At 42.2% G+C, this 26,536-nt stretch overlaps 1 protein-coding gene across 11 annotated transcripts in view; it reads right to left on the bottom strand.

Annotated features, from left to right (window-relative positions):
- The window catches only part of DAB1 (DAB adaptor protein 1), a 483,239-nt gene that overhangs the window by 55,058 nt on the left and 401,645 nt on the right, over positions 1-26,536 (bottom strand). For all 11 annotated transcript variants that reach the window (XM_061451126.1, XM_061451125.1, XM_061451123.1 and 8 more), the window contains 2 exons: positions 12,439-12,578; positions 10,081-10,179 (listed from right to left, as the gene is read on the bottom strand). In XM_061451126.1, coding sequence (XP_061307110.1) covers positions 10,081-10,179; positions 12,439-12,578 — 239 coding nt within the window. The remainder of the gene's footprint in view (positions 1-10,080; positions 10,180-12,438; positions 12,579-26,536) is intronic.

The raw sequence follows: 26,536 nt of genomic DNA, 5'->3' as shown, positions 1-26,536 counted from the left end.
AATGTTAACAGCAGAGATAGGTAGAGTCCATTAAATGCTGCTTATTTGCTAGAGAAGTGCTATAATTTCGGGACACAGTAGGCACTGCTGTAACTCCACGATTACTACCAGGTGCTGGGTAGCACAACAGGAGATGCTGTTCCAGCCCTTAGGCCCTGTGACACATGGTTGCCTGCATGCTGAGCATACAGTGCATAAACCAGAAAGGTTATGAATACAATTATCTCATTTAGAAAGACAACTTTGATGCACAGTTATTTATATATTAAGCAAAGATCTATCGGTATCTGAAATGTATTACTTATTCAACTGAAAAACAGGGATAAAAACAGAGATTTGTGCTTCATAACCGTTGACAAGAGCATCCAGTGGCAACCACTGTCCTTCCTCTTCTCCTTCCACGGGGCCACTTACTACATAAACTAAATGGAAGAAAAGACATTTACCTGTCCCCCTGGACCATCAGATTGAACAAAGGTCTTGCCAACTACCCTGTGAACACAAACACGTTCCTGAGGGCAGAACATCATCCAAATCAAAACTGATTTTACTGCTAAGAGACCTATCGCCATCATCCTGCAAACTCCAGGTAACTTTAACAGTAAACCTTCTGTAGTTTCCCTCTCCCACTACCCTGACAGTGAAGGTCATCCGTTTCCCCTGCATCTGACCCCAGCAACAGAGGAGGTTTAACAGCCTACAAGTTAGCACAGGAATTCAGGAACATCATCGGTAGTATTGCTATTACCAGGGCAAATGGCAAACTGCAGAGCAGCCTACCAGCTAAAATGCACTGAATAGGAAGGAAAATCACCAGCACACCAGGGGTGGAATGCTTCTCAGCCATCTCCAAGCGCAAGGAACAGCACATTTCAATGGGGGATGTAACCTTCTGTTACAGCACCCGCTGAAGGTCCCCCACTGATCTCCAGGGAGGTTTCAGCACATCTCAGCTGCCTGCACTGTTATTATGTCAGCATTTTTCTTGCTAAAACCTTTCCCAAGCAGTTTGAAATCCAGCCATTACTATTCTGTGTGTCCTGAAAACAGACCTGAAATTTGCTTCTAGTGTGTAATGCACTAACTTAGCTTAAAAACAGCAGTACTTGCAAGCAACTCCCCCATCTCAAGCAACTCGGTATCTTAGGTGCTCTTATCCAAGACAAAATTGCAGCTGGAGAAAAGGAATATGGCTCCGCTGGAGTCAGCGGGACTACAATGTGGCTTTCATATCTTAATTTCTAAATATGAATCACAAAACATACTGATTTTAGGCAAAGACCCCCAATATAACTCTATACTTTGAGTTTTCTACCTTGGGACAATAACTCATTGGAGGGATACAGCGCAGGTCTGCTATTTAACAGCATCCAGAACAACAAGTATTTTTATAACCAAAAGCTGACTATCAACTTTTCAGTGCAATTCACCCCAAATTCTGTTTAAGCATACCAAACATTATAAATAGACAAAAATCACATAGTAATTTTCACTACAACGGCTCTACAGACAGACACCCACCCCATACGCAATGGAGGCTAAACGGTAACTAGGAATATGCGCCTAGTGAGATTCCCCATACAGTAACACAGAATGCATGCAGTGGTATTTAAATCCATCCTGGGGTGCTTGGATTAAACAACAGGAGGCCAGATACAGCCAAATGAGACCAGCACTAAAACAATAAAATCTCATTTTCCGCCTCTTTAAAAGCAATCAACTTTTTACCCTTTTCACACTGAAAAATACAACTACAACGAAGCCTCACAAATAATTCCAGTCTGGAATGGCTTCATTGTATTTTAGTGTCAGAAATATCACAATACTGACTACAAGAAAGCTGAACACAGCTCTAGATCAGAGCGTTTCCAGCTGAAAGGAAGGAGAGAAGTATCAGCCTTCCTCTGTATGCCAAGTGTTAGGAGGAAAGACAGAAGGATCAAACCACAGTGCTAGATCTTAAAACCCCCAGACTTCACAACGTGCAAAATCACATCCGAGTTTTGCTTTTGGGTTCTTTTTTCTTCCCACAGTGCCAAAAAAACCCTCTACAAAACATAAGGTTTTTATGATCTTCCTACAGCAAACTGGACGTCCATAAAACATATCTCTATGAGCCTGTAGCTATTAAAAATCCCTGTGGAGCATGCTGAACCGTCCAAACTGTCTAGGGCACAGTTTGGAAGGCCAATAAGAAATGAATTACAATAGTCAATAAGGGATGTAATTACTGAAGTAGGTTCTTCTGACATTTACGTTTTGCTAACTCTCAACTGCTGTTTATAAAATGGTATTGTCTCCCTTTTGAAGTGTCAGATGACTATAAATACCTTGTAAGAGTAATAAGCTGGGGTTTTTAAGTCCCTTGCTCTGCTATATTCTAATTAAACATATTTATTGCATACAGAACAGTAAATGCCATGTCTTCCTATTCATATTTACAAGTAGAAAAATGGGAAAGTGTCAAGCAAAAGAGCAAGACGGCCAGTTGGCCAGAGGGATCTTTTGCAGGCAGAAGCTGTGGACAATGCAATCCAATTCATGTAACGCATAAGAATGGTCCCAGATGTCACCATTTTCAAAGGAACATGCAAAATTTGACTTTCTCAGTATGTTCTTTATTATTGTTACTAAGATGTCACTAATGTTTCTATCACTGCAGTCCTTTGAAGTCCACAGCATGGTCCAAGACCCAACACTTCTTACAGAAAGTTCCTATAAATATATAATTTTGATTAAAAAACTTAAAAGGTAATCCTAGAGACTTTATATTTTAATTCCAGTCTTTGAAAGTTAAGGGCCCAGTGCCCCTAGGGATATCGCTGAGGTGCATGACTGCAGTAGCTCATCCTCATAAACCCTCAGGCATGGAGAAGTCCTTCACTCACTGCCCTGGTAGATGTCCTCCATCGTGGAGGGATCTGAAGGGATCTGCATGAAAATGGACAAAGAATTCCTCCAAAGTGTGATGGGCAGGATAGGGAGAGGCTCAGAGTCGGTTGTTTGAAAACTGAATAAATGAATGTTGAAAGCTGGTACTGTGGAATGGCTCCTTTTAAGTTGATGAACAGTAAAGGCAGCCATGAAGACTCTAGGAAAACCAAAAAGGAGTAGGGCAATAGGCTGATAAAATACAGAAGGCAGATTCAGCATAGGAATGCAAAGGGAAGTGTGACATGATCAAAAGAATAAGCTGAGACAGCAATCTTGGCAGTCACGATGGATTTCAAAACTAAAAGTCGTATTTTTGAAGGACAAAGGAAAGGATAACGATTGAGACACAAGATGAAGAGAGGCAGGACTGGCTTTTAAACTGTAAGCATGACAATAAATGCTGTATTTCACAGTTAAGAAGTATTCCACAGTTAAGAAGAATCTGCAACATCTGAAGTTACTCTGCATGTGACAATCGAAACCAACCCTGAGTCAAAAAGGCTGCTGAATTTACAGGGCTGAGTAATGGATGATGCTGATTATTTTCCTCAGTGTTCCAAAAGGAGGTCAGAGAAAGACCTGTGGGAGTCAGGATGAGAAGGCCTGGTTTAGCCATGTCAAGCTTGAACTGCTGGCTAAATGTGTACGGAGAGAGCTGGAGAGACAGGTCAAGATTTGAAGAGATGTCAGGGCTGGCATCATTTGGTTTGACACAATAACCAAATTTAAATGTGCGAATTAAGTAACTCTCATAAAAAAGCCTAGCAGGAAGAAAAAGAGATCAAGAACAGCGAGCACCCAGGAAATCCCTGATGGAAACTGCGGGAGTGAGAACAAGAAATTAGACACACAGGGGCAAAATCCAGAGACAAGAGCAATGGAGACCAGGGGGAAGGACTTTGTTCAGATAAGTTAATGATGCTAACAAAGTTTGGTGCCTCAGATCAACCATAGAGAGTCAAGCACCAACTTTAGGAAGATGAGTTTCAAAGAAATGAAGGGACAAACCCAACCTCTGGGCCTGGAGCTGGAAGGAGCCCCCAGCAGGGACCATTAACAGTCTCCTGGCCAATACTATGCTCTGGCAAGCACAAAAACTCAGTGAACTAATCACATCATCTCTCCTGCTCCCTGCAGAGCGAGTAGAGAGTGGATAAAATTAATCCCTTCTTTTATTTCTATTTTTAAGTATTCAGAGACGCTCGATGATAGAGACTTGACAGTTTGACATTTCATCTGCTCCAGCACATGTGCTTCAAGGAGTAACTACAGATCCATAACCGTACCTCGATTTCTGGTCAGAGATGCCAGAACCAACAGATTTCCAGTAAAGTCAAGGAGTACCCCTGGTACATTTTACATGAGGCATCTTCTGCCAACAGTGAGAATTTTCATCTTGCTAAAACCTCCTTTCAGCCAAGTTTAGCTGTCCTGTTAGCAATCTATCAGCAGAATTAACACTATCATTCACATCGAATGGAGGAGAGCAGCAAATCCTGGGGTTATCGGCACAAACCTGATAACGTCTCAGAACAAGCTCAAAAATGCTTTACAGAAGCGTTAGCAACAACTTTAGAGAAATCTGTGCATTATAAGGTCAAGAGAGCTTCAAGGGTCAGGAAGATGGGCAAGATACAGGCACCTAAACCATTGGTTGGACTATAAGAGAGCCATAACTTTATCTCGCTGCACGAGAATAATCTGAAGCCAGCAGGATTATAACTCCCCACTACCTGTTTCATTTCTTTGGACATGATGAAAAGATACAGCAGAAGATCAACCACTAGTTCTGTGGCCAGCATGAAAAGGCAAATTAATCTGGTTTTGTACAAAACACTACAGGTAAGGTCTGGTTCCCCTTCCATGGAACAAGGAGCTATTATTCACTGAGTAATACCTTCTGAAGGAGGTAAACTGTTCTCCATGAGAGTCACATAATCCTCCTCGAAGATAATAAAGGTTAGAGTAAGGGATAGATAACAAGAATGAGAATATACAGTCACCATGAAATGTATGTATTTATACATACGTTTTCATTCGTGGATTTCATACTGACAGCCTGAAGAAAATGGCTACAGATAAAATTAATAAAGCACGAATAAAACACTGCAACACTTCTATGTAAGACTGTAACCCAACCAGACACTTACAGTCTTCCTAGATATTTCATAATCCCACGGGCTGTGCCCAAGCCCTGTATTTTGATAAATATATGGGTCAACATCTCTGAAAAACTAGCCAACCCCTCCAAAGTATATAAGACAACACAAATGGAACTCAGTTTCGGGGTGTTGCATAGGACAAAATAGGAAAACCAGGGGACATGGCTGTTTAGTGCATTTCTCACAAATAAGATACTGCTATAGCTCTTCCATGCTTTTTAAGAAACATGGAATATAGATTAATAATTAATAATAATGAATCTCTAACAATAGCTCATAGAAAGCTATATATTGCAGTATATCCTGGCAATTTGCATATCCATGAGCTGACGCAAGATTTTACTTTAACAGAAATAATTCTTTACTTCAAGCCAAATAGTAGGTTTTTTGCCTTTCATCTTCTTTCTCTTTCATAGTGTCTGCGTTTCCCATTAGTCAACAGGAGTTTGCAATTAGAAAGAACATGAGTTTAAAAGTCTACCTTATTATATGAATGTAGAAGAAAATGGGGTTTTCCCAAGCATTTTATAGAATTTAATTGTTACTTTTAAATACATTTTTGGAAAGTAACTTCCAGCAAACAAAGATTTATTGGTACATAAATAAACAATGAGACAATTACAGCCTCTTTGTGGAGACCATATTAGTCACGCATGTCTAATGAAGCATTACTAAGCTATCGCAGGGAGATAGCCTGATGTGTGTGATTAACAAAATAATACTCATAAGTAGCTAAGAACAACGATGGTCCTTTCAAAACTGTGCACATCCTTTTATATTCAGAGTTACGGGGGGGGTTAACCACTAAGTTCCACCCTGAAAAGGAGAATATTATATAGAATAATGCAACTATTTGCCTTTTTGCCTTCTACAGACCATGCTTTTGAAAACATCAATGAACGCTCATGAAAGTCTATTAACGAAGAATGTACTTCAGCTTGAGTTCTAACCAAGGTGAACAGGACAGAATAAATACAGAAGTATTTTCATATAATATATAGCCATGACATCTCTGAAGTGGCCCTGGGTAGAAAAAGCATTGGTTTAGTGATAATTGTAATAGACTTTTTAAGTTAAAAATAAGATGTATTCCTTCAGGTGAAACAAACATTTTGGAGAAAGTGAGTGGGATGACTGGCCAACATAATGACAGCAGATAAAAAAGGTACATTTATAAGACAAAACAGGGTTGAAACCCATGTGCAATGACAATTTTGGACATACAATAGGAAAACATTCTGCTAGTAAAGTTAAAGACAACTTTGGACTCTTAACAGCTCAACGACTCTAACTCTCAAGAGGTCCTACCTATGCAAGCAGGCTACTGAGTGAGGCTATAGGACAATATACACAACCTACAGGCTTGCAAGGTGAATTCTGTTAAGCAGGGCCCTTCCATCCCATTCTAAATGCACTGACAAGTGTTTTAAAAGTGGCAGGAAGGGTTCTATTTAGATGGATCCATGGCATAGAATGAGGAAATGTACGAGAGGAGTTATTATTCCTATTGCAGTGCTATAGATGAACTAAATGGTATTGCATCTGCAGAGCAAACTCACAGCAAACCCTTCTTGTATTTTTCTTGGTGAGATAAATTCTTCCCAAATGATATTCCACCTTGAACCTAATCTTCTTCATGGACAAGTGTACTCAAAGGGCAGAATTCCTGACGGCTGGAATAACAGCATTATTAAAATCAATATTTTTTGATGAATATTAGGTCTGGAACATATTAAAGGGAGCTATAAAATACCAGGGGAAAACCCTTCCTTATCATTTTTAGTAGTAAGCCAACTACAGCCTTTCATCTGCAATGAATTATGGAGCAATTCCCCTAAATCACCTGTATGATGTCAGTTATGACACTGCCAGTTTTAAAAAATTTGCTAGTTTTGAGCTACAAATTGAGGTTTTATTATGATAAACTAAAATCCAACAATAGCCTAAGATACTAAACATACAGAAGCCTACATTTTTACCCTGAGCGTTTTTTCTCTATCACATCAGATTGACATTGTGGCAGACAGGACTGCAATAGCCAGCGATAAAAATTAAGAAAGGACACTCTAGAGAGAGAAATAATCTTCCCAAGTAAACAGCAAATGACTGCTCTGGCCTAAAATATCCCTCTGGGAATTCCAAAACCATGGCAACACAGCTAAGGGAGAAAGCATTGTGGGGGGCAAGGAGAGCTGTAAAAGGAGAAAGCAAATCCAAGATTATCCAGGCTTTTCCCTAATAAGGGCATATTTTTTTCCCCCCAGTTGCATGAATGTGAACATCAGCCTTCAGACTTTATAATCACTTAAGTTTAACTCCAATATCAGAAAATCTGTGTGAGCAAAACGTGACCTTTTTGTAACCCTTTTTGCTTCCTTCCCATCCAAAAAGCCAGGCTAAGCAATTGTACATCCCTAGGTTTGCCACTCTGTGGGATTTTCGTTGTTGCTTCTTCAGGATGGGATTATCAGTATCCTACATCACCTAATTACATCATCCTTATTTTGCCTTATAGGAGGATAGGAGGCTCCACATTATAACAGGATTGCAACTTTCTTTGGAGGTCACTTAAGCACATAGACATCAATGTGAGACTACACAGGCATTATCATTTCCTGCTACAACAGCTGTCATCTCTTAGCTTTACACCAGGATGAGTCAAAGACATACGGCTGAGACACAGTGCATCACCCCTAAACATCTGTCTCTTGTGCTTTGGAAAGCACCTTGCCTCAGTAGTGCTCCTGTAGGCTCAGGGAGCCCAGAGACACTGCTGGAGTCTGTCCACAGCCTACTGCCGATGTTAACCACTGTATTTTGTATGTTAAGACTGTACATGACTACCATCAAGAACGGGAATGAGATGACAACTGTAGGTTAGCAAAGCAGAGAGGCTGGATGATAGACTGTGAGAAGAATAGGACCAGGATGTGATACTCTGGGACATGGAGAGACCCAAGCTGAGGAAAAAAACTGAAGGGATGGTGGTTGTAAAGAACTGGCAGAAGAATCCATGCACCCTGCGCTTCAAGACCTTGGCATGGAAAGCACGATTCTGCTTCCAAAACAATGTGTAAGAACTGATGCTGAAAGATCCCTGCATCCCTCCATCAGGGATCCAAGAAGGACAACTCAATATTCCTGTCCATCACTGGCAGCTCAGGAGCAGGCGTCTGGAAGGTGGATTTAAAGGTTTCAATCTAAGCCTCAGTGAGTGAGTGACAGAGCTACTATAAAGATGATATGGTCACGTCAGATTTAGAGCATAAAGTGTCAAAGTTATGAAATGAAAAAGACTTGTTCTCACGTTCCCACCTCACCAGTTGAATATAGGACTGCGCGCAGGATGCTGCAGGAAAGGCAGTTTGGCTAAATTATACCCTTGTTTCTAAAACAAGTACCCTTTTCCCTCTTTATTTCATGGAAAAGACAACCAATGTTTGTGGAACGTTCAGAGACAAGCACAAAAGGATTAGTTTTTCTTCTGTTTTATTTGTCCAAGAAAAGCCTTTAGTCTTAGGAAAGCAACTGTGGCCTCAGAGCAATCTGACGTTTCCGAGCACAGGCTGTAACCTCAGCAATGCTCTCTTAAACACTGCTTTTCTATGAACACTTTACACATGCTGTACACAACACATTCCAAATGAGCTTTTCATTACTAAGTACTCGTATTATGTATCAGTGAGCTCAATGACATTGATTTTCTAATAATATAAATTAACTGGCGTAGGATAATTTCATCTACCATCAGTAGGGTCTTATTTCTGACATCATCTTAAACAGTTATTCTTTCAAAAGATTAAATCAAGAGCTTTTTAAAATTCAAGGCAGAGCTTAAACTGCTGTAAAGATCTTCTTAATTAGGATTAAAGCAGTTTGTGTGTTGTTGCTTTAGATCTAAGTAGTATAATATTTTGCTTAGGTTTCTTCTTTCAGAGCAATTTAAAAAAGCAAACATGCTATTGCTGTGGCAAAAGCTGCATAAGGCATAAATGCAACTTCCTCGATCAGATGCTGCTGGATGAGTTGCTGCTTGGCACCTTCAAGCAACCACCTCAAACTTTCCACTATGTTTTACCTCCAATTCCATGCAATATATACTTTTTCTACCACTGACAATACAAAAGCACTGATTCTTATGGTCACCGAGTACCCCACCAGAGACTGCCGTTGCTGTTCATATCAGTATATTGCATTATGTTGACTACAACTGCATTCATGTAGAATTACAGACCTGAAATAAATACATGATTTCCCTCGACATCTTCAGGTCAATCCCAGCTAAGTATGTGCTGCTCCCAGCAGCCCCACAGCTCTCATTGCCTTTCCTTTCTCTCTCTGTCTCAGACATCAGTGGGGAAAACAAGCTTCAGTCTCCTGCAGTTGTCTGCAGCTCCCTGTTCCAACTTGTTCTCTTGCCCTCACTTCTAATGACACAAGGAGCCCAATCCAAGGCAATTCTAGCCTCTAATACTGATCTCTTGTCATTAGATTCTCAAAAATCACTTGACCTGTATTACCAAGGAGGTTTAAGCAGCGTCCAGAGGATGGCTGTGGTTGGGCCCAGGCTGGATAAGAAAACCCATACAGGCACTGATGCCAGTCTGTACCATGGACTGCTAAAGTCCCCTACAAACAGCGGGCTGGTATTTCCAAGAAGCAATTATTTATCTGGCAGAAGGAAAACAAACCCTCTCTTGCCACTTTCTGCACTCAGAGCTGGGAGTGTTTATGCACCTAAGGAGCATCATCTATGTACTCAAGTGGTTCTGCAGAAATACCCAGCACAAGGCTTTACAATAAACCGTGTCCCCACGCTGCACTTCACACCTCAGCCATCTAACAGCTCGCTGTGATATATGATAACCCTTTATAAAGGTGTGCTTTACACCAGTGAGGTATTACTGCCCAGCAAGGAAATGCTTTTCAAGAAACACCCCTGAAAAGATTCAGTGTTGTCCCATCACCCGGTTATTTTACTTACCCCTGTCTTCTCATCGAAGATTTTGATTCCCCCAAAGGAGACTGTTAAGAAGACTTTCTGTTTATGCTCTCCTTTCGAACGAGCCGCGGCGACGATTCCCTATTGAAACAAAGAACAGTTGGGTCGGTTTCATTACTCTTCCAGATGCCACGGCACAGCACAAAGGTTTGCTTGTGAATGATTCACCACTTCCCTAGGAAACCTTCAGGGCTTTCCAGGAACAGTCCCCCCCCCCCTTACTTCTGGCTTACTCTCTTTTTTCAAGGTACCACATCTCTTTCTGCTACCCAGCGAGCATTTCATGTGCTGCCGCTTCCAACCCCTGCACTAGGTAATCCTCCATGAAATTTGTTTTCATGGAAGGAAGCTGAAGGTCATTCCTAACACACTCTTCCCAGCTACAAGCTGTTTTGTTTTCTTTCTTCTCTTAAAGAATACAAACCAACAAGCAGTGGAAGTAAAAAATGCCAACAACTTTAGCTTGCTTCACGGGCACATTCACCTGGAATAAGCAAATTGAGCTTTTCACAGAAGAAAAATATTATTCTCAAAATCAAACTGCACTTCTACTGTTAAAACTGGTATTGAGGGTTAGTAGGTTTCATGATCTCAGGCTTTTACTTTGCAAGTTGATACGCTTCTCATGCATTATTCTCCCATATAAGAGTAACTTGTTTCTACCTTCTCAAGAGCCTGCCCTGCCCAATAATACTATCCTAAGATGAAATGTAAGCAATTGCTTTAGTAAATACAGATAATTAGCCTTTCTCTGGTACTCTGCAATTTCAGCATGTCTTTTATGTGAGTTTACAGACATTACACAGCCAGGGAAAAATTCAGTCATTTACCAAAAGCACCCCAAAACTTTACAGCTGGCTTAAACCACTGTGTTTCCAGAGCCCATAACTTCACGCCACGCTGCCTTACATACAAACATGAATTCCTAATGCTCCCTTCCCTTAATAGTTTTAGTCATCTCCCAGTACTGTTTAGATCAATCTCGCCACTGTGCAGACAGGTATCAGGCAGCTGGAAGAGATGGAATTGGTAATCCCTGGAGAAGAGAGACAAAAAGGCTTGTGCAGAACAGTGACAACTCTCCCAGATTGCTTCTAGGAACTAGGAAATGATGAGAAATAGCCAGTATACAATTAAGAGATAGGAATATTGTGGCAGATGTGACACACCAACAGCGCACCTTTTAGAGCAGATTAGCTTCTGCTTGCCATAAAATGTTTGTAACTGATTTGTAAATTATCTACCAGATCTTGCTTTTAGATTGTTGAACCATAAGATGTATGTCACCCTTTGCTGTTTCTTCATGAATAATTTATTCCTCCCAGTTCCCTGGGACTGGAACCCTGCTGGCTGGGAGTGTAAAAGATATCATTTAGTGATTTCTCCTCCTGGAAAGATCAGCAATGGAAAATCCATCAGCTCTCCTGCCAGAGGGCTGGGGAGAGAACTGGAAGGAAGAAAAATGCAGAGGGTTTGGGTTTACTCCTAGACCTAGCTTGTAACCCTGCAATGCGGATGGGAAACCAACACTGCAGTCAAGGAAAACATAACCTTTCCTTCTCAGTGACCCCAGCTCTTCCACATGTCCCAGGATGACGTAAAGGATGCTTCGTATGGAGAGCTCTTATGCTTTTTGAGGGTTGTAAGAAAAGACTCAGAGAGAGATGTCTGTCAGGCTCCAGAAAGTCCACCTTCCTACATCACTAGTGCTTTCAGGCTCTTGTCTTCTCTCTGAGTTCACAGTCTGCTCAAAATCTGCCTTTGTCACTGCTGTTTCTTCCCCAAACTCTGGGGACTCCTCTTTATCTTCTCATGCTCCGTGCTCTCGGTGCACTGCTCCCGATTTTGTAACTCACCAACCCTGTCATTACAGATGCAAGACGTTCTCCTCCCAGTGAGGACACCAGTTCCCCTCTACACCAGGCTACCTACAGCCCATATTCACCCCTTCCCGCCTGTTCCAGCAGGAGATACTGCTCAAAGCAGGGCTGCAGTCGATTAGCACTGTCATATAAAATGTTTTGATATACCATTTTCCTTCATAGTGGTTAACCTCCCCTTCTGCATAATAAAATTATTTAATTTACAGATGTGTTGTTTATCATGTGTGGACAAATTGCAGTGGTGTCAATCACAAATAGCTACTGAACTCAGAGATAATGTATGAAAATGAAACTGGGATAAGCAACACCAGCCAGGAATTCACTTAAAATTGGTTGATTCCAATACATAATTAACCAGAGTGAGACCCAGTGTCATGAAAGGAGAATGAGTAAAAGTTCAACCTGAAAGCTGTTCTCCTTAACTCCATCATATTAAACATTAAATGTTTCACTGCACCTTGAGCTTCATCATGGAGTCTTGGCATAACTTGTCTCCTCGTGCGGCAGAAACCTCATCTATCCCAATCAGTTTTGCTTTGTATCGAACACCGTCGCCTTTAAACCTCTTTATTAAAGTGGCTTCACTGCGATCCTGGCCTGAAAAGACAGGAGGGAAACAAGGAAATTTACTTGAGTGCAAAGGAAAAGAAATGAATAAATACTCACAATTAAGTGGCAAATTAGATTTAGCTCCTACCTCAACACCTAAACATGCAAATTGCAATAAAATTAGAAGAGAATTAGTTCAATGCAACCTCTTGGCCTTCCTACCTCAAATGAATTCACAGTGGAATTGGTGCCATACAAAATCTCCGGCACGAAATTTGCACACAAATTAGGTTTACAGAGAGAAGAGATAAGCCTGAATCAGACCCCGTGGATCTGAAAACTTCTGATCTGGGTGGGTTGTTTTAATCCCAATCCATTTGAGGATTCTTAATTTTGCAGACAGGACTAATAGAAACATGCTATGTCCTTGTATACCAATTTATCTAACATTATCAGCAATGTTAACACTATTAACATTCGAATGATGGCAAACCAAATGATATTATTTGTCTATAGAATATTGCTGCTCTCAACCCCTACAATTAATACCGTCTTCTTGTTTTTCTGCTTATAGACACACACAACTAGCAAAGTCAGCTCGCACAGGCTCACCTCACCCTGAGAAGCTTAAAAGAAGGCACAAGATGTTTCTTAATAAATAAGCAATCGGGGGGTAAAAGGTAGCATTGCAGTGATAAGGCCATTTGTGCTGATCTCGGCTGGAATAGAGTTAATTTTCCTCATGGTAGCTGGTACAGGGCTCTATTTTGGATCTGTGCTGGTAAAATACATGAGTATTTTAGCTGTTGCTGAGCACAAAGTCAAGGTCTTTTGTGCTGTTCACACCTCCCATCAATGCGTAGGCTGGGGGTGCACAAGAAGTTGGGACAGGACAAAACTGGGGCAGCTGTCCCCAACTGGCCCCACATATAGTCCATGCCATATGATCTCATGCTCAGCATATAAACTACAGGAAAAGCTGGCCAGCAGCCATTGCTTGGGGAGTGCCTGGGCATCAGTTAGTGGTGAGCAATTGTTCTTCATTTACATCATTTGTTCTTGGGTTTATTTTTATCTCTTTTTTTTTGTTGTTATTGTCCTTTTAATTACAATTGTTAGATTATTATTAACATCATCATTATCATAAGTGTGCTGCATTTATTACAATAATCAAAAGAAGCTGCATCAGAAGAAATGTGACCAGCAGGTCAAGGGAGGGGATTCTCCCCTCTATTCTGCTCTGGGGAGGCTCCCCCTTCGCAGTCCTGCATCCAGCTCTGGGGCAACAATACGAGAGGGACTTGGAGCTGTTGAAGCAAGTCCAGAGGAGGCCACAGAGGTGCTGCAAGGGCTGGAGCAGCTCTGCTCTGGAGCCAGGCTGAGAGAGCTGGGCTGGGTCAGCCTGGAGAAGAGAAGGCTCCTGAAGGGGAGACCTTAGAGCAGCTCCAGTGCCTGAAGGGACTACGGAAAAATCCTGGAGAGGAGCTTTGGACAAGGATATTTAGTAGACAGGACAAGGGAGAATAGTTTTAAACTGAAAGAGGGTAGATTTAGATTAGACCTTAGGCAGAAGCTCTTCCCTATGAGGGTGCTGAGGCGCTGGCACAGGGTGCCCAGAGAGGCTGTGGCTGCCCCATCCCTGGCAGTGTTCAAGGCCAGGTTGGACACAGGGTCTTGAAGCAAGCTGCTCTAGTGGAAGGGGTCCCTGCCTGTGGCAGGGGTTGGAACTGGGTGAGCTTTAAGGTCCCTTCCAACCCAAACCATTCTATGGTTTTAGAATTGTTATTCATTTATTTCCATTATTAAACTGTTCTTATCTTAACCCACGTGTTTTCCAGTTCTCTTACCCCCATCCTGCTGGCGGGTGTGTGGGGAAGAGTGAGTGAGCAGCTGTGTGGTGCTTAGTTGCTGGCTGGAGTTAAACCACGACACCAATGTACATAAATAACAATGTTCAGACTAGCCTGAACCACACAGTGATAACACCACAGCAACCCATGAATAGGACATTTCTGCCAGGAAGACGTTTTCCCCCCCCAGTACCTGCAGAAGAGTTCATATTGTGTCTTAGATGGAGGAAGTATGTTAATTAGGGAATCAGTCTTCCTAGAAGTGATTAAAGATATATTTTGCAGCTGTCTGTGGTATTTCTTGCTAGGACCTCAAAAAACCAGCAGCGAGCTGCACATTATTGCAAGCCAATATGTAACCAACCAAATAATATCCACAGAACTACAGAAGCTTTAGGGGGAAAGAGCCACCCTGGTTGATATTTCTATTAAAAGCACCTTTATCACCACCCGACACTTGGGTCAACTTTGCTGGTACTACACCCACATCAAATGGATGAATAAACTGGGTTCAAAACTATGGAACTGCGATTTTACACCACCATGATGAGTAAAACTAGAAGCATATATGATCAAGGAAGATTACTTCCAAATGAAGATACTCATTTGGTTCTCCTTCCCCCCAAGTACAGCATATGCTGTGAACTGATGATGGACTAAGTGCATGCTGAAGAATAGAGCTATTTTAAGCATACTGAGATCTTTGAGTGTGTTTGAGCATACAAGTACCATTTCTTTCAATGAAAAATGTCAGCTCAAAGCAATGCTTTAATGCTTCATTTATAGTCCCCTAAAAGAAGGGAACTGGTTAAGTGTTGCTGTGATAGTTCAGCAGCCACCCAACTGTCTCCTTGATTTGTTTTCACTCCTGCTCCCTCAAAATAATGAAACGGGATTGAAACTTTATGCTTTTACACTGTGATTTATTAAAAATCCCCCAAACCTAATGAGACACAGACGATAAATCAGAAACTTGAAGTAGTGCTGATATCACTTCCCAGGGCAATACCAAGGCAGATGCTGGCACCACCTACTAATCTAATGCAAACCCATTTCCCACTTTCAGCCTCTAGAGTGGGGCAAGAGGGAAAACATCTGGAGCTATAACAAAGTACAACACTAACAGTGGACTTTTCCATATGTCTTATATGCCTCAAAGATACCCTGTTGATTTTTAGTAAATAAAATCCAATTCCAACAGCTTTCTTGACAACAATGCTCAACCTTATGTCTCTGTTACAGCCATAGGCAGCTGTTAGCTAATAGCATGTAAGTGTTCAGGAGTGCTTCCTGGGTCCAAGACATGACAGAGACGTTGCATTCATCACTTACTTGAATATTTATACTTATCCCAACCTCTGATCTATTTTGCTGCACAGTAACTAAATCCTTGACATTAATAGCCCATTCAAACACAACTTATGGCTGCGTTTCCTAACGCACAAGTCCCATGTCAATTATGACCCAGATTAAATAAGATAAAGTGCTCTTGGGATAGGAAAATCATCGACATGAAAATGGTGTAGATATTTTAAACTGCAGTGGAAACTGCACGTTATTAGAGAGTACAAATTCATCCGTAAAACCCTAAAGCATATACCCTATGAAAAAGCAGAGAGGATGCACACACACACACTGCCCTAGAGTATAAATCAGCCACCTGCAAGAGTCACCATTTCTCAGTGTATATCCAGATTCCCCCCTGATAGAATCATAGAATCGTTAGGGTTGGAAAGGACCTTAAGATCATCCAGTTCCAACCCCCCTGCCATGGGCAGGGACACCTCACACTAAACCATATCACCCAAGGCCTCGTCCAACCTGGTCTTGAACACTGCCAAGGATGGAGCATTCACAACCTCCCTGGGCAACCCATTCCAGTGCCTCACCACCCCAACAGGAAAGAATTTCCTCCTTATATCCAATCTAAACTTCCCCTGTTTAAGTTTTAACCCATTACCCCTTGTCCTATCACTACAGTCCCTAATGAAGAGTCCCTCCCCAGCATCCCTATAGGCCCCCTTCAGATACTGGAAGGCTGCTCTGAGGTCTCCACGCAGCCTTCTCTTCTCCAGGCTGAACAGCCTCAACTTTCTGTCAGCCTGCTCCAACTTCTGATCATCCTCGTGGCCCTTCTCTGGACTTGTTCCAACAGTTCCATGTCCTTTTTATGTTGAGGACACCAGAACTGCACACAATGCTCCAGGTGAGGTCTCACAAGAGCAGACTGGAGGGGCAGGATCACCTCCTTCGCCCTGCTGGTCACGCTCCTTTTGATGCAGCCCAGGATATGGTTGGTTTCTGGGCTGCAAGCACACACTGAAGCCAGCTCATGTTCATTTTCTCATCAACCAACACCCCCAAGTCCTTCTCCTTGGGCTGCTCTGAATCTCTTCTCTGCCCAACCTGTAGCTGTGCCTGGGATTGCTCCCACCCAGGTGTAGGACCTTGCACTTGTCATGGTTAAACCTCATGAGGTTGGCATCAGCCCACCTCACAAGCGTGTCAAGGTCCCTCTGGATGGCATTCCTTCCCTCCAGGGTATCAACCGAACCACACAGCTCGGTGTCATCAGCAAACTTGCTGAGGGTGCACTCAGCCCCACTGTCCATGTCAGCACTCTGAGATGGGAGATTTATGCGGGGTGATACTTCATTTGTACACTGGGCACTTCCAAGTCCAGACTCTCATAAACACCTCATCATTGAAACAAAGAAGTTTCAGTTTTAATGGCAGTTCTTGAACAAGCTGCTTTCTGTGTTTGAAACGGCATAAATAAGAGATGTCTGAATTATGAGGCTGTAATTCTTCAGCTTCAAAGGAGGGTGAATGATAACACTCGACCTAAAAGCTGTCCCTGTGCCAGAAACTCACCCAGGAAAGTTCTGCCTCTTTCCTTCCATATAATAAGTGGAGTCAATCTTTTCTTCTTTGCAGCTCCTGCCTTTGTCAGTGGAGACCCAGCTCTCCAGCCACCCCCTGCCACTACACTTGCTCAGTCCCACCCTATGGGAAGGAGGATTATCCTGGATGTGGGATGGCATTTACTGACAGAGCTCAGTTTTATTTGGATAAGCCACATCTTGGGGCTTTCGCTCTCAGCTTGCCTTCCTCACACTACAAATAACATTGCAAAGGTAGGAAGGGGGACATTACAAACCAGCTAAGAAGATTTTATGGGAAACGGAAGCTTGAGGTCTCACATCATTACTAGACCATACTCTACAACAAAATTAGAAGCATGGGTTTAATAACAACCACTTCTTTCCATAACACTTTCCCTGAGATCTCATTTTAGGATGTCTTGACTAGAGAACACCACTCTAGTCACTCCTGGGCGAGCAGCTGATGCCCATCCCAATTGTCCTCTATCCCCTGCACAGACGGGGATCTGCCAGTGCTCTTCTTCAGAAGACCATTCTAAAATGACCCTAGACTCATTTTTTTGTGTTTAAACCTTTTTTAACTCCAAGACCAATGGGTGTTTTCTGATGGTTTGCTAAAATGCTTCCAGAAATCGCTTTTCATAAGCAAAGAAATATCCCAAGCACTTGTTCAAAACACAGTGCAGTCCAAAATGGAACAAGATTATCAACAAAACGAAACACTATATGATTCTCATGCCCCAAACACAGGAAAAAATGCAAAAGTTAAAACCCCATGGACAGCATCACACAAATCCAGTTTACAAAGGTGATCACTTTCAATTAGAAAGTGTGTTGCTGATGACACAGGCAAAGAAATGTTGTGTTGTAGCACACAGATTTATAATCCTCAGAGGCCCTTGAACTATACATATAAGTGTATTCTGTAGATGTAACTGTGCACCTTTAAGCCGTACGTGTTCCAGCTGGACCCACTGCTCCTGCACGAGCAGGAAAGCACGACCTTTGCTGCCAAGTTCTGCCATTGCACTTGGACTTCCACAGTCTTTTAAGAGAACAATAAATCCCCAGAGCTGGATGATGCAATGTGCTTCTGAGCTTGCATCTAAAGTAGAGAGACAGGCTTATCGTAATCAGCCTTAAGGTTATCCACCGTGCTACAGCTACTGTAGAAGTCATAAACAAGCTTTTTAGCTCAAGTTAATAATCCTTATTTAAGGCAATATAGCTTAATTTGATGAAGATTCCCTCAAGCAAGCTAGAAACAGACCTGGAAACAAATCCCCCAAGTACTCAACCCAAGTATTTCAAGTACATTCAATCCCAAGATGTGACAGGTTAACAGTCCAAGAGGAATATAATCTCCTGTGGAAGATCCAGGCCAGAACAGCTCCAGTTGCTGCTGGAGGTGGATGCTCCCAGGCCTTACCCAGCAGCAGGAGTCACTGCAGCCGCTTAGGGAGTTGCTCCCAGGGTATCACCATCGCAGCAGCACCCTGGCTGCCATTTATCTCGGACATCAAGAGGGAGCACTGTGCTTGCATTAAGTTATCTGGTTCTACACAATGCTCTTAGTTTTGCAGACTGCAGCTCAAAGCAAGGTTTTCTTCCTAGGCATTAGGTATTTTGGTAAGCGTTTCAAGAAGACTTATCCTCACTCTTGGTACTAGTCAAGGATTACGCTTGATTTTGGCTCTTAGCCCAAGAGTACACCAAGCTAAAGTTGTATAACATGGCAACATGTCGAACAAATGCTGTTCCTTCTCCCAGGGGATCTGTAAGCGTATTTCATAACTAGGAAAAGAAAACAAACCAAAGCACCACAGCAATAAGCACACTGTTGCTTTTACTGTATGTTCTTATAACACACTAAGCATTCTTCATAGAAGCTGATCTAAACCAATAGCCCTGGAAATGGCCATATCCTTTATTTAAATGTGGGAAACCCTCAGGGCATAATCTGAATTCCTTGATTTTATGACTGTAAAATATATAACGATATTACCACCAAAGTCAATAACATGCTCTGGGCAATCAATTCACTGAAGAACAACACATCACTGTGTTTTTTTGTTCCTTTCCTAACTAATAAACTGTCAAAGTTGTATCCATCACACATTCCAATTATAAACCTGAAATAACACCTCCTTCTATCTCACCGCCCTGAAAAACAATCACATAGGCACTTACAAACAGCCCAAGTCTTCATGGGGACAATTAGCATTTTGATAGCACACACACTGCGATGCACAATGACCTCTAAGATGCTGCACACACTGAAGATTACTAAATCCATTGCTAAGTGGAAGATATTTCCCATTAGCTGTGCATTTACTCACCCCTATGCCCACATATATATGCATCCTTAATTTTATGTATTTGCACATATGCGTACACACATGGTGCGCAGCTTCATTTGGACTCAATTATCTGAAGAAAATTCACAGTAATTTTAATCAACTACAGATTTCCTTAAGGAAAAAGTACATAAGCAGGTGTAAAAGAGAAAATATTAGCACGTAATTATATGTACCTTTCATACAGCAGCAACTAAACAGCACCAAACTGCAAGTCCAATACAGAGGGATGGGAAGTATCCATCACACAAAGGGCTGGAGCATGGGTTTGGTTTGGAAAGACCATCTAGCTCCAAGCCCCATGCCATGGGCAGGGACACCTTCCACTAGAGCAGTTTGCTCAAGGCCCATCCAACCTGGCTTAGCAGTATCTAGTAGTGTATGTGCACGCAATTTGCTTCTGGTGTTATTATTAGCATTCTCCTTCTCTAACAATAGTTCTCAAATCAGTTTCTTGCAATTAGCCATTTTTAACTATTTTTAACAAGAGAGTTACTTGGGGGTTTAATTTCAGGATCTATAACTCACCTGAACTGACCAGAGTGCATTCACAATCACTGCTGACTTTTAAATGAAGATGGACTTTGGATTTCACACTTTACTTGATTGACAAAGGCTAGCTCCTAGCAACTGAAAAAACTACTGGGGTAGTGAAATGCTATCTGTTTACAGGGGTGGATTACACCCTTAAAAATGCATGCTAAAATCTTACAGGGAGTAAGTACCTCTTTCCTATATAGGACCCTACACAAAAGCTTGATTGCAATATATGAGTACAACCGGAATGCAAACTTTTTTCACCAACTGATAGGGAAACTCTTAAAAAGTCTGCAAGATGGTTTGGAATGCTTTTAGCTTACCCAGCTACAGGCAGCTTGCTGTCAACAGGTGAACCCTATTGGGGTCTAATGTATTGACAAAGTAATACTGCCACAGAACAAGTACATAAAACCTCAGTCAACTACCTTTTAAGCCTCCTCCTGCCAAGAACCCTGCGTCTTCCTATGAGCCGTGCTTGCCCAAGAGTGCTGTCAGGCAGCATGCAAGCCTCCTAGCATGAGGAGCTAGAGGGAGAACCTCCCTCCTTCCCACTGTTCCTTCAGTCCTCTTGCTCCTTCTGCAGGGAAAATGCTCCTTTTGACAGCAACACAAGCATTTTTCTTCACTGTAAAGACCAAGAATATTTCTAAGGAAAATGATAAACCATTTAAAGAGGGGACACAGAAACCACTCTGAAGGCTCAATGAACTTCTATTATGGTTAAATTTAAACACATTACCTACAATTTTAAGCACAGATAAGGGCTCTCCAGGAAAACTCAATCATCATTCAGACTATCATCTCAGCAGTACTTCCCAATTGTTCAGCACTGCTATTCACAGTAACCTCCAACTGAGAGATTTTATGGCTTCTGGCATTATTAGCCTGTGAATTACTGTACTCAAAGACACCTACCCATCCCCACTCTTAGAACCGAGTTTCCTATGTAAGTAAATAAGACGTTCCCATATTATTTGCTGTCTTGGATCGGAGCTTTATGAGCAGAGATGTCATTCACAAGGTGACAGCAGTTGCCAAGTTTTTATCTTAACGCTTTGTACTCTACACAAGCTAATACAAAACAAGATGTACATTTTACTGTCGCCGAAGCAAACGGTTGCATGGACTAGATTATATTATTTCTTAATAATACAAAGAAGTCTGTGTGATAGAAAGAAGTCTGTGTGAGTATGTCAAGAGAAGAATTCAATTATTTACAGAGAAGGCCTCAGTATAAAATGAAGTTTGATTAGAATTTTGGACAAACCTCAGTGATGGAGAGTCTAGGGGAGCACACAGGAGATGGCAGTGACTGAGCACACGCTCCACGGGCAGATGACAAAGGACTCATTTTAGTTTTAGCCAGAAGGCTCACCGATCAATTTTATTTTCTTAGATGGTCTTTGAGATGACAGTATACAGGCACATCCTTAGACACAAAAATGACCAAAAGCTGAATGTAATTAAGCTTCCTTTCAGCCTCTGTACCATACAAGTCTTCATAAATCTTCAAAAGCCATTTTGTAATGTGTCTTTTTTCACAAGCTGGATGCAGAAGCGGCTAAAATCCCAAATTCTACACTGATTTGAATTGAAATGAGACACTATAATAAAACTTCATTCTGGAGTACTAGCCTTGTTCAGTGAACCCCAGGGAACAACCAAAAGTGAAACAAGGAAAACTCAGTGGTGCGTTTTCTGCTGTTAGAGATTAAGACTAAAAATGATGTTTTCTGGACAACTAGAGAGGAAGGGAGAGGACAGGTATCTGTGGATTCTACTCTTTAAAAGACAGAAGAGAGTTTATCAAACCCTGTTCACCTCTTTCCTGGGTTCAGCAGCAGCAGTCATTTTTCCCCTTCTTAGTAGCTGGTGCAGTGCTGTGGTTTTGACTTTTGGCCTGGGAACAGTGCTGATAACACCGATGTTTTTAGTTACTGCTCAGTAACGTTTACTCTGACCAAGGACTTTGTGAGTCTCATGCTCTGCCAGGGAGGAGGGGAAGCTGGGAGGAAACAGAGACAGGACACCTGACCCAAACTGACCAAAGAGGTATTCCATACCACAGCACGTCATGGCCAGGATATAAACTAGGAGCAGTTACCCGGAAGGGCTAGATCACTGCTGGGTAGGGTGAGGTATTGGTCTGCGGGTGGTGAGCGGTTTTACTCTCTTCCCTTGTTATTTCCCTTATCATTATTGTTATTGGTGGTAGCAGCAGTGATTTGTGTTATACCTTAGTTACTGGGCTGCTCTTATCTCAACCCGTGGGAGTTACATTCTTTTCTCTTCTCTTTCCCATCACTCCAGGAGTGGAGGGAAGAAAGTGCCGGGGGGGGGGGGGGGAAGTAGACTGAGTGGTTCTGGTTTACGGCCTGGGCTTAAATCATGACAACCTCATGTTGGGGTAAATGTTTAAATCAAGCAGACATCAAAATATCATGTAAATAAAGCCCTTGGGAAAACACGGTCATCAAACAGTTCATTCCTTACCCACTTGCCTATATGTGAGTATGAAATCGGTTGCTTCTGAAACAAAATCAACTAAGAAAAGGCAATTGATTTTACGGTGATCTTTAATTGGCATTAACATGTGCACTGTATTTGGACGGAGCATGACAAAAGCCCACTTTGAAAACGAACGGACCTGTTACAGCTGCACTAACATGACCAAGCAAAACAGCCCTAATAGGTTAGCCAGTAGACACCATCCACTGCCAAGCATCTCTCTAAAAGGCTTCCAAAGCAGCAGGAAGAGGTCAGTTCAAATGATGCTGCTAAATTAGCTCAGAATGTGTCATCTCCCAACCAAAACTTGCTGGGGAAGAAGAAAGCAAATCAGAATTGCCTTTCCTTCCAAGCTCCATTATAGTACTGTGAAGCACCATAAAGCAGCTGAAAACTTAGCCAACACCAGAAAAACCGACCATGGAAAGATGAATATCTAAATAATTATTTCCTATGTGAACACACAACAAGATCTGCAGTTGCTGAATTCCCTGACTCTCTTTAATCCTACAAGAACTAAAAGTGCTCAGAACTTAGGAAAAGAAAAATCAAGCTGCTTTAATGTGTCTACCTGTATCTGGCTTCAAGTATGCAGTTTTCAGGAACAATTTTAATTAGACAAACTAATCCAGGACACAGATATGCGTGCGCTTACACGTGGCACCTCAAAGTCATGCTGAGACACACAAATACACCATTTACACTTCAAAGCCTACAAATACATTCTGTTGATGAGTCTGTCAAAGAGTTTAGTTTTTGTTATGTATCAAGAAAGAAAAAGGGTGGAGAATCAGTTCACTTCATACAAATGCCAAATTCTTGTGCTGTCTTAAGAGAAATGTTAATTCTCCAGGACTATAAAATGAGAAGTTAACAAAAGGTTATGCTCTGCATAACCCCTGATCATCCTCATGGCCTCCTCTGGACTTGTTTCAACAGTTCCATGCAGGCAGGGACACCTCACACTAAACCATCTCACCCAAGACTCTGTCCAACCTGGCCTTGAACACTGCCAGGGATGGAGCATTCACAGCTTCCCTAGGCAACCCATTCCAGTGCCTCACCACCCTAACAGGAAAGAACTCCTTCCTTATATCCAGTCTAAACTTCCCCTGTTTAAGTTTTAACCCGTTACCCCTTGTCCTGTCAATACAGTCCCTAATGAAGAGTCCCTCCCCAGCATCCCTATAGGCCCCCTTCAGATACTGGAAGGCTGCTAGGAGGTCTCCACGCAGCCTTCTATTCTCCAGCCTATCTTCATACAGGAGGTGCTCCAGCCCCTGCTCATCCTCATGGCCTCCTCTGGACTTGTTCCAACAGTTCCATGTCCTTTTTATGTTGAGGACACCAGAACTGCACACAATGCTCGAGGTGAGGTCTCACGAGAGCAGAGTAAAGGGGCAGGATCACCTCCTTCAATCTGCTGGTCACCTGCTGATTTGGTTCACTGCTGTAAATAAAGTCACACCAAACCATGGGGCAGAGAAGGTGAACATGAGTCTCAAATGAAGCATAAAAGCCCTCCCACTTGGCCTCCTCTGAAGCTCAACCCCACCTCACCTCCCACTTCACTTAACCCCAACAACACTTAAGACCCAATACTGCTGAGCAAAGACTCCAGAAAGGCTGCATCATACAATGTGCTGTGACAGCATGTACATCACCAATGTGACAGCACAGCTTCAGAACCACCCTGCACCTTTCTTCCTATGGCATTCGTGTCACTGACAATTACGTCTGGATTTCTTAGCCATTTTGATGATGCTGGTAAAAAATGCAGTTCTTGAATGTACAGACCCGTAAGTTTCTGGCTTAAAAAAGCTGGTGCCAGGGCCATGACATTAGAGGAAGCATGTAGCCTCAGAAGGGAGTTGTGTACCCACCTTATTCTCACATAGGAAGAGGTAAACCTCCCTCAAAGGCGTGTTAAAAACGCACAGTAAATAGATTTGTAGAAATTATCCTACAATCACATTAATTCAATCAGAAAAGCAGCTGCTATTTATTTTCCACGGTCAAATGGAAATTCCAGTATTCACCACATGGCAGTCGACAAAAAAAAAAAACCCCAAGCCACTATTTCCCTGCTGAAATTGTTCACATTTTGTTATCCAATGTTTCAGGAAGGAAATTATTTTCATTGTGGCCTCCCACTGCCTCTGCAACATCAGAGAATGTCTCTCTCTGTTGGAGAAACAATAGGAAGCAAAGAGGAAAGCAGCTTTTTTCCTGAGACTTTGGGCTAAAAAACGCCATCAATTTCAAAATTACAACAGTGGCAAAGTGCTTCTTTCAATCTGGTCCTTTCATTGTTGCCTCCTGCTGCCGTTCCTATTGTCAAAGTGGCAGCAGGAGGCAAAAATGAAAAGACTACTGCCAGCAATCACCCTTGGGCAAAGCGTTAATAAGAAGTGAAACACCCCTGTGCCATAACAAATTCCAGAGGTAAGAAATTGGGGCTTGCACATCCCTTGCACTTCAGGGTAACTCGTCTGTTTCTGGAACTACGTTGATCAGGCATCAAGGAGTCAAAGTGTTTGGGCTGGTACCCAGGAAACAGAATGAAACAGGGTATTAGTAGAAAAGTAATAAAATACAACAACCCCCCTCCAACAAACCCCATCATAGAATCATAGAGTAGTTAGGGTTGGAAAGGACCTTAAGATCATCAGGTTACTTCAAGTATGAGGAAAGGAAATTAAGCAACTGGGAAAAGCTGGGACACTTCTTCAAGACATTGGGTATAAACGGGTTGAGCTGTAAGGGCACAAAGACTCAAGTAACCCCGAAGCTAACCTAGAATCATAGGATCACAGAATGGCTTGGGTTGGAAAGGACCTTAAGATAATCTAGTTCCAAGCCCCCTGCCATGGGCAGGGACACCTCACACTACACCATGGTTTATGTTAGAACGTTTGAATCCAAAGAGACAGTTGCTACGTGAGGGGAAACAGGATAAAAGACCAAAGCAGAGAGCTTAATGCTACTAAAGTTTTACAGGTTTCAACAAATTTGCTGAGCCACCTGCACACCAGTCCAGTATTTCAGAGCTATTCACCTAAAGAACAGCAGGAAGGTACAGTGCAACGAGAAAGCAATCGCTAACAACCCTCCTTCCAAACACTCCGCAAGCCGGAGAGCAGCTCTTGAAAAGGGTGACTATAGCTAATCCAGCCAAATAATCACCAATGCCCTTGCCCCTTGGTGATGATTCCAAAGAGCCCAAGTTACCCAGCTGCAAATAATTGCCCTCTAAACATGACTTACATAAAAATGATGCCTTTGTTACCTGAAATGAGGAGATCTGTCCCCAAATGAACGGTACCTGAAAGTGTCTCTGCTTACAGCCCCCAAGTCTGTGTCTAGCAGCTGGGCACTGCAAGGATTACTGAATCATGTCCTTTTGGGAGGAAATACCAGTGCTAAAAGGATGGTTTAACCTAGTTCTAGGAAGTTTTAAGCAGCTGGAGTAAATCAAGATAGAGGGTAGGAGTGATGCCTCAGTCTGTCCTTTCTAAAGGCTTGAAAAAGAACACATTACTTGCCAAGATTATACATGCCTTTTTACTACCTTCTTGGCAACAAGAGTCCATTGTAAGAGAGCAAAATCATTCCTCTGCAGACCTTGGGTAAAAAAAAGTGTGAACAAAGCTGACTTCATCTACAGAAGTTCTTCAAAACCAGAGAAAACTGGGGAGCGAATAAAGGAGCTAATGAAACTGAATATGATGCTATTTCTCATTGCGGGAATTAAATAAAAGAGAGGAGGGTTTTCTTCACTGAAACCTTTCTCATGTTAAAAATAAAAAGCAATGGCACTTCATGAATAAAAGCACTGCTATTTCTAGAACCAAACAACAAAAATT

The sequence above is a fragment of the Pezoporus flaviventris genome, unplaced genomic scaffold (genome assembly GCF_033815535.1).
Source record: "Pezoporus flaviventris isolate CSIRO_AGI_PZ_B2104156 unplaced genomic scaffold, CSIRO_AGI_Pfla_v1 ptg000013l, whole genome shotgun sequence".
Taxonomy (NCBI): Eukaryota; Metazoa; Chordata; class Aves; order Psittaciformes; family Psittacidae; genus Pezoporus; species Pezoporus flaviventris.
The sequence above is the reverse complement of the archived record's forward strand: the minus strand, read 5'-3'. Positions and strand labels throughout refer to the sequence as shown.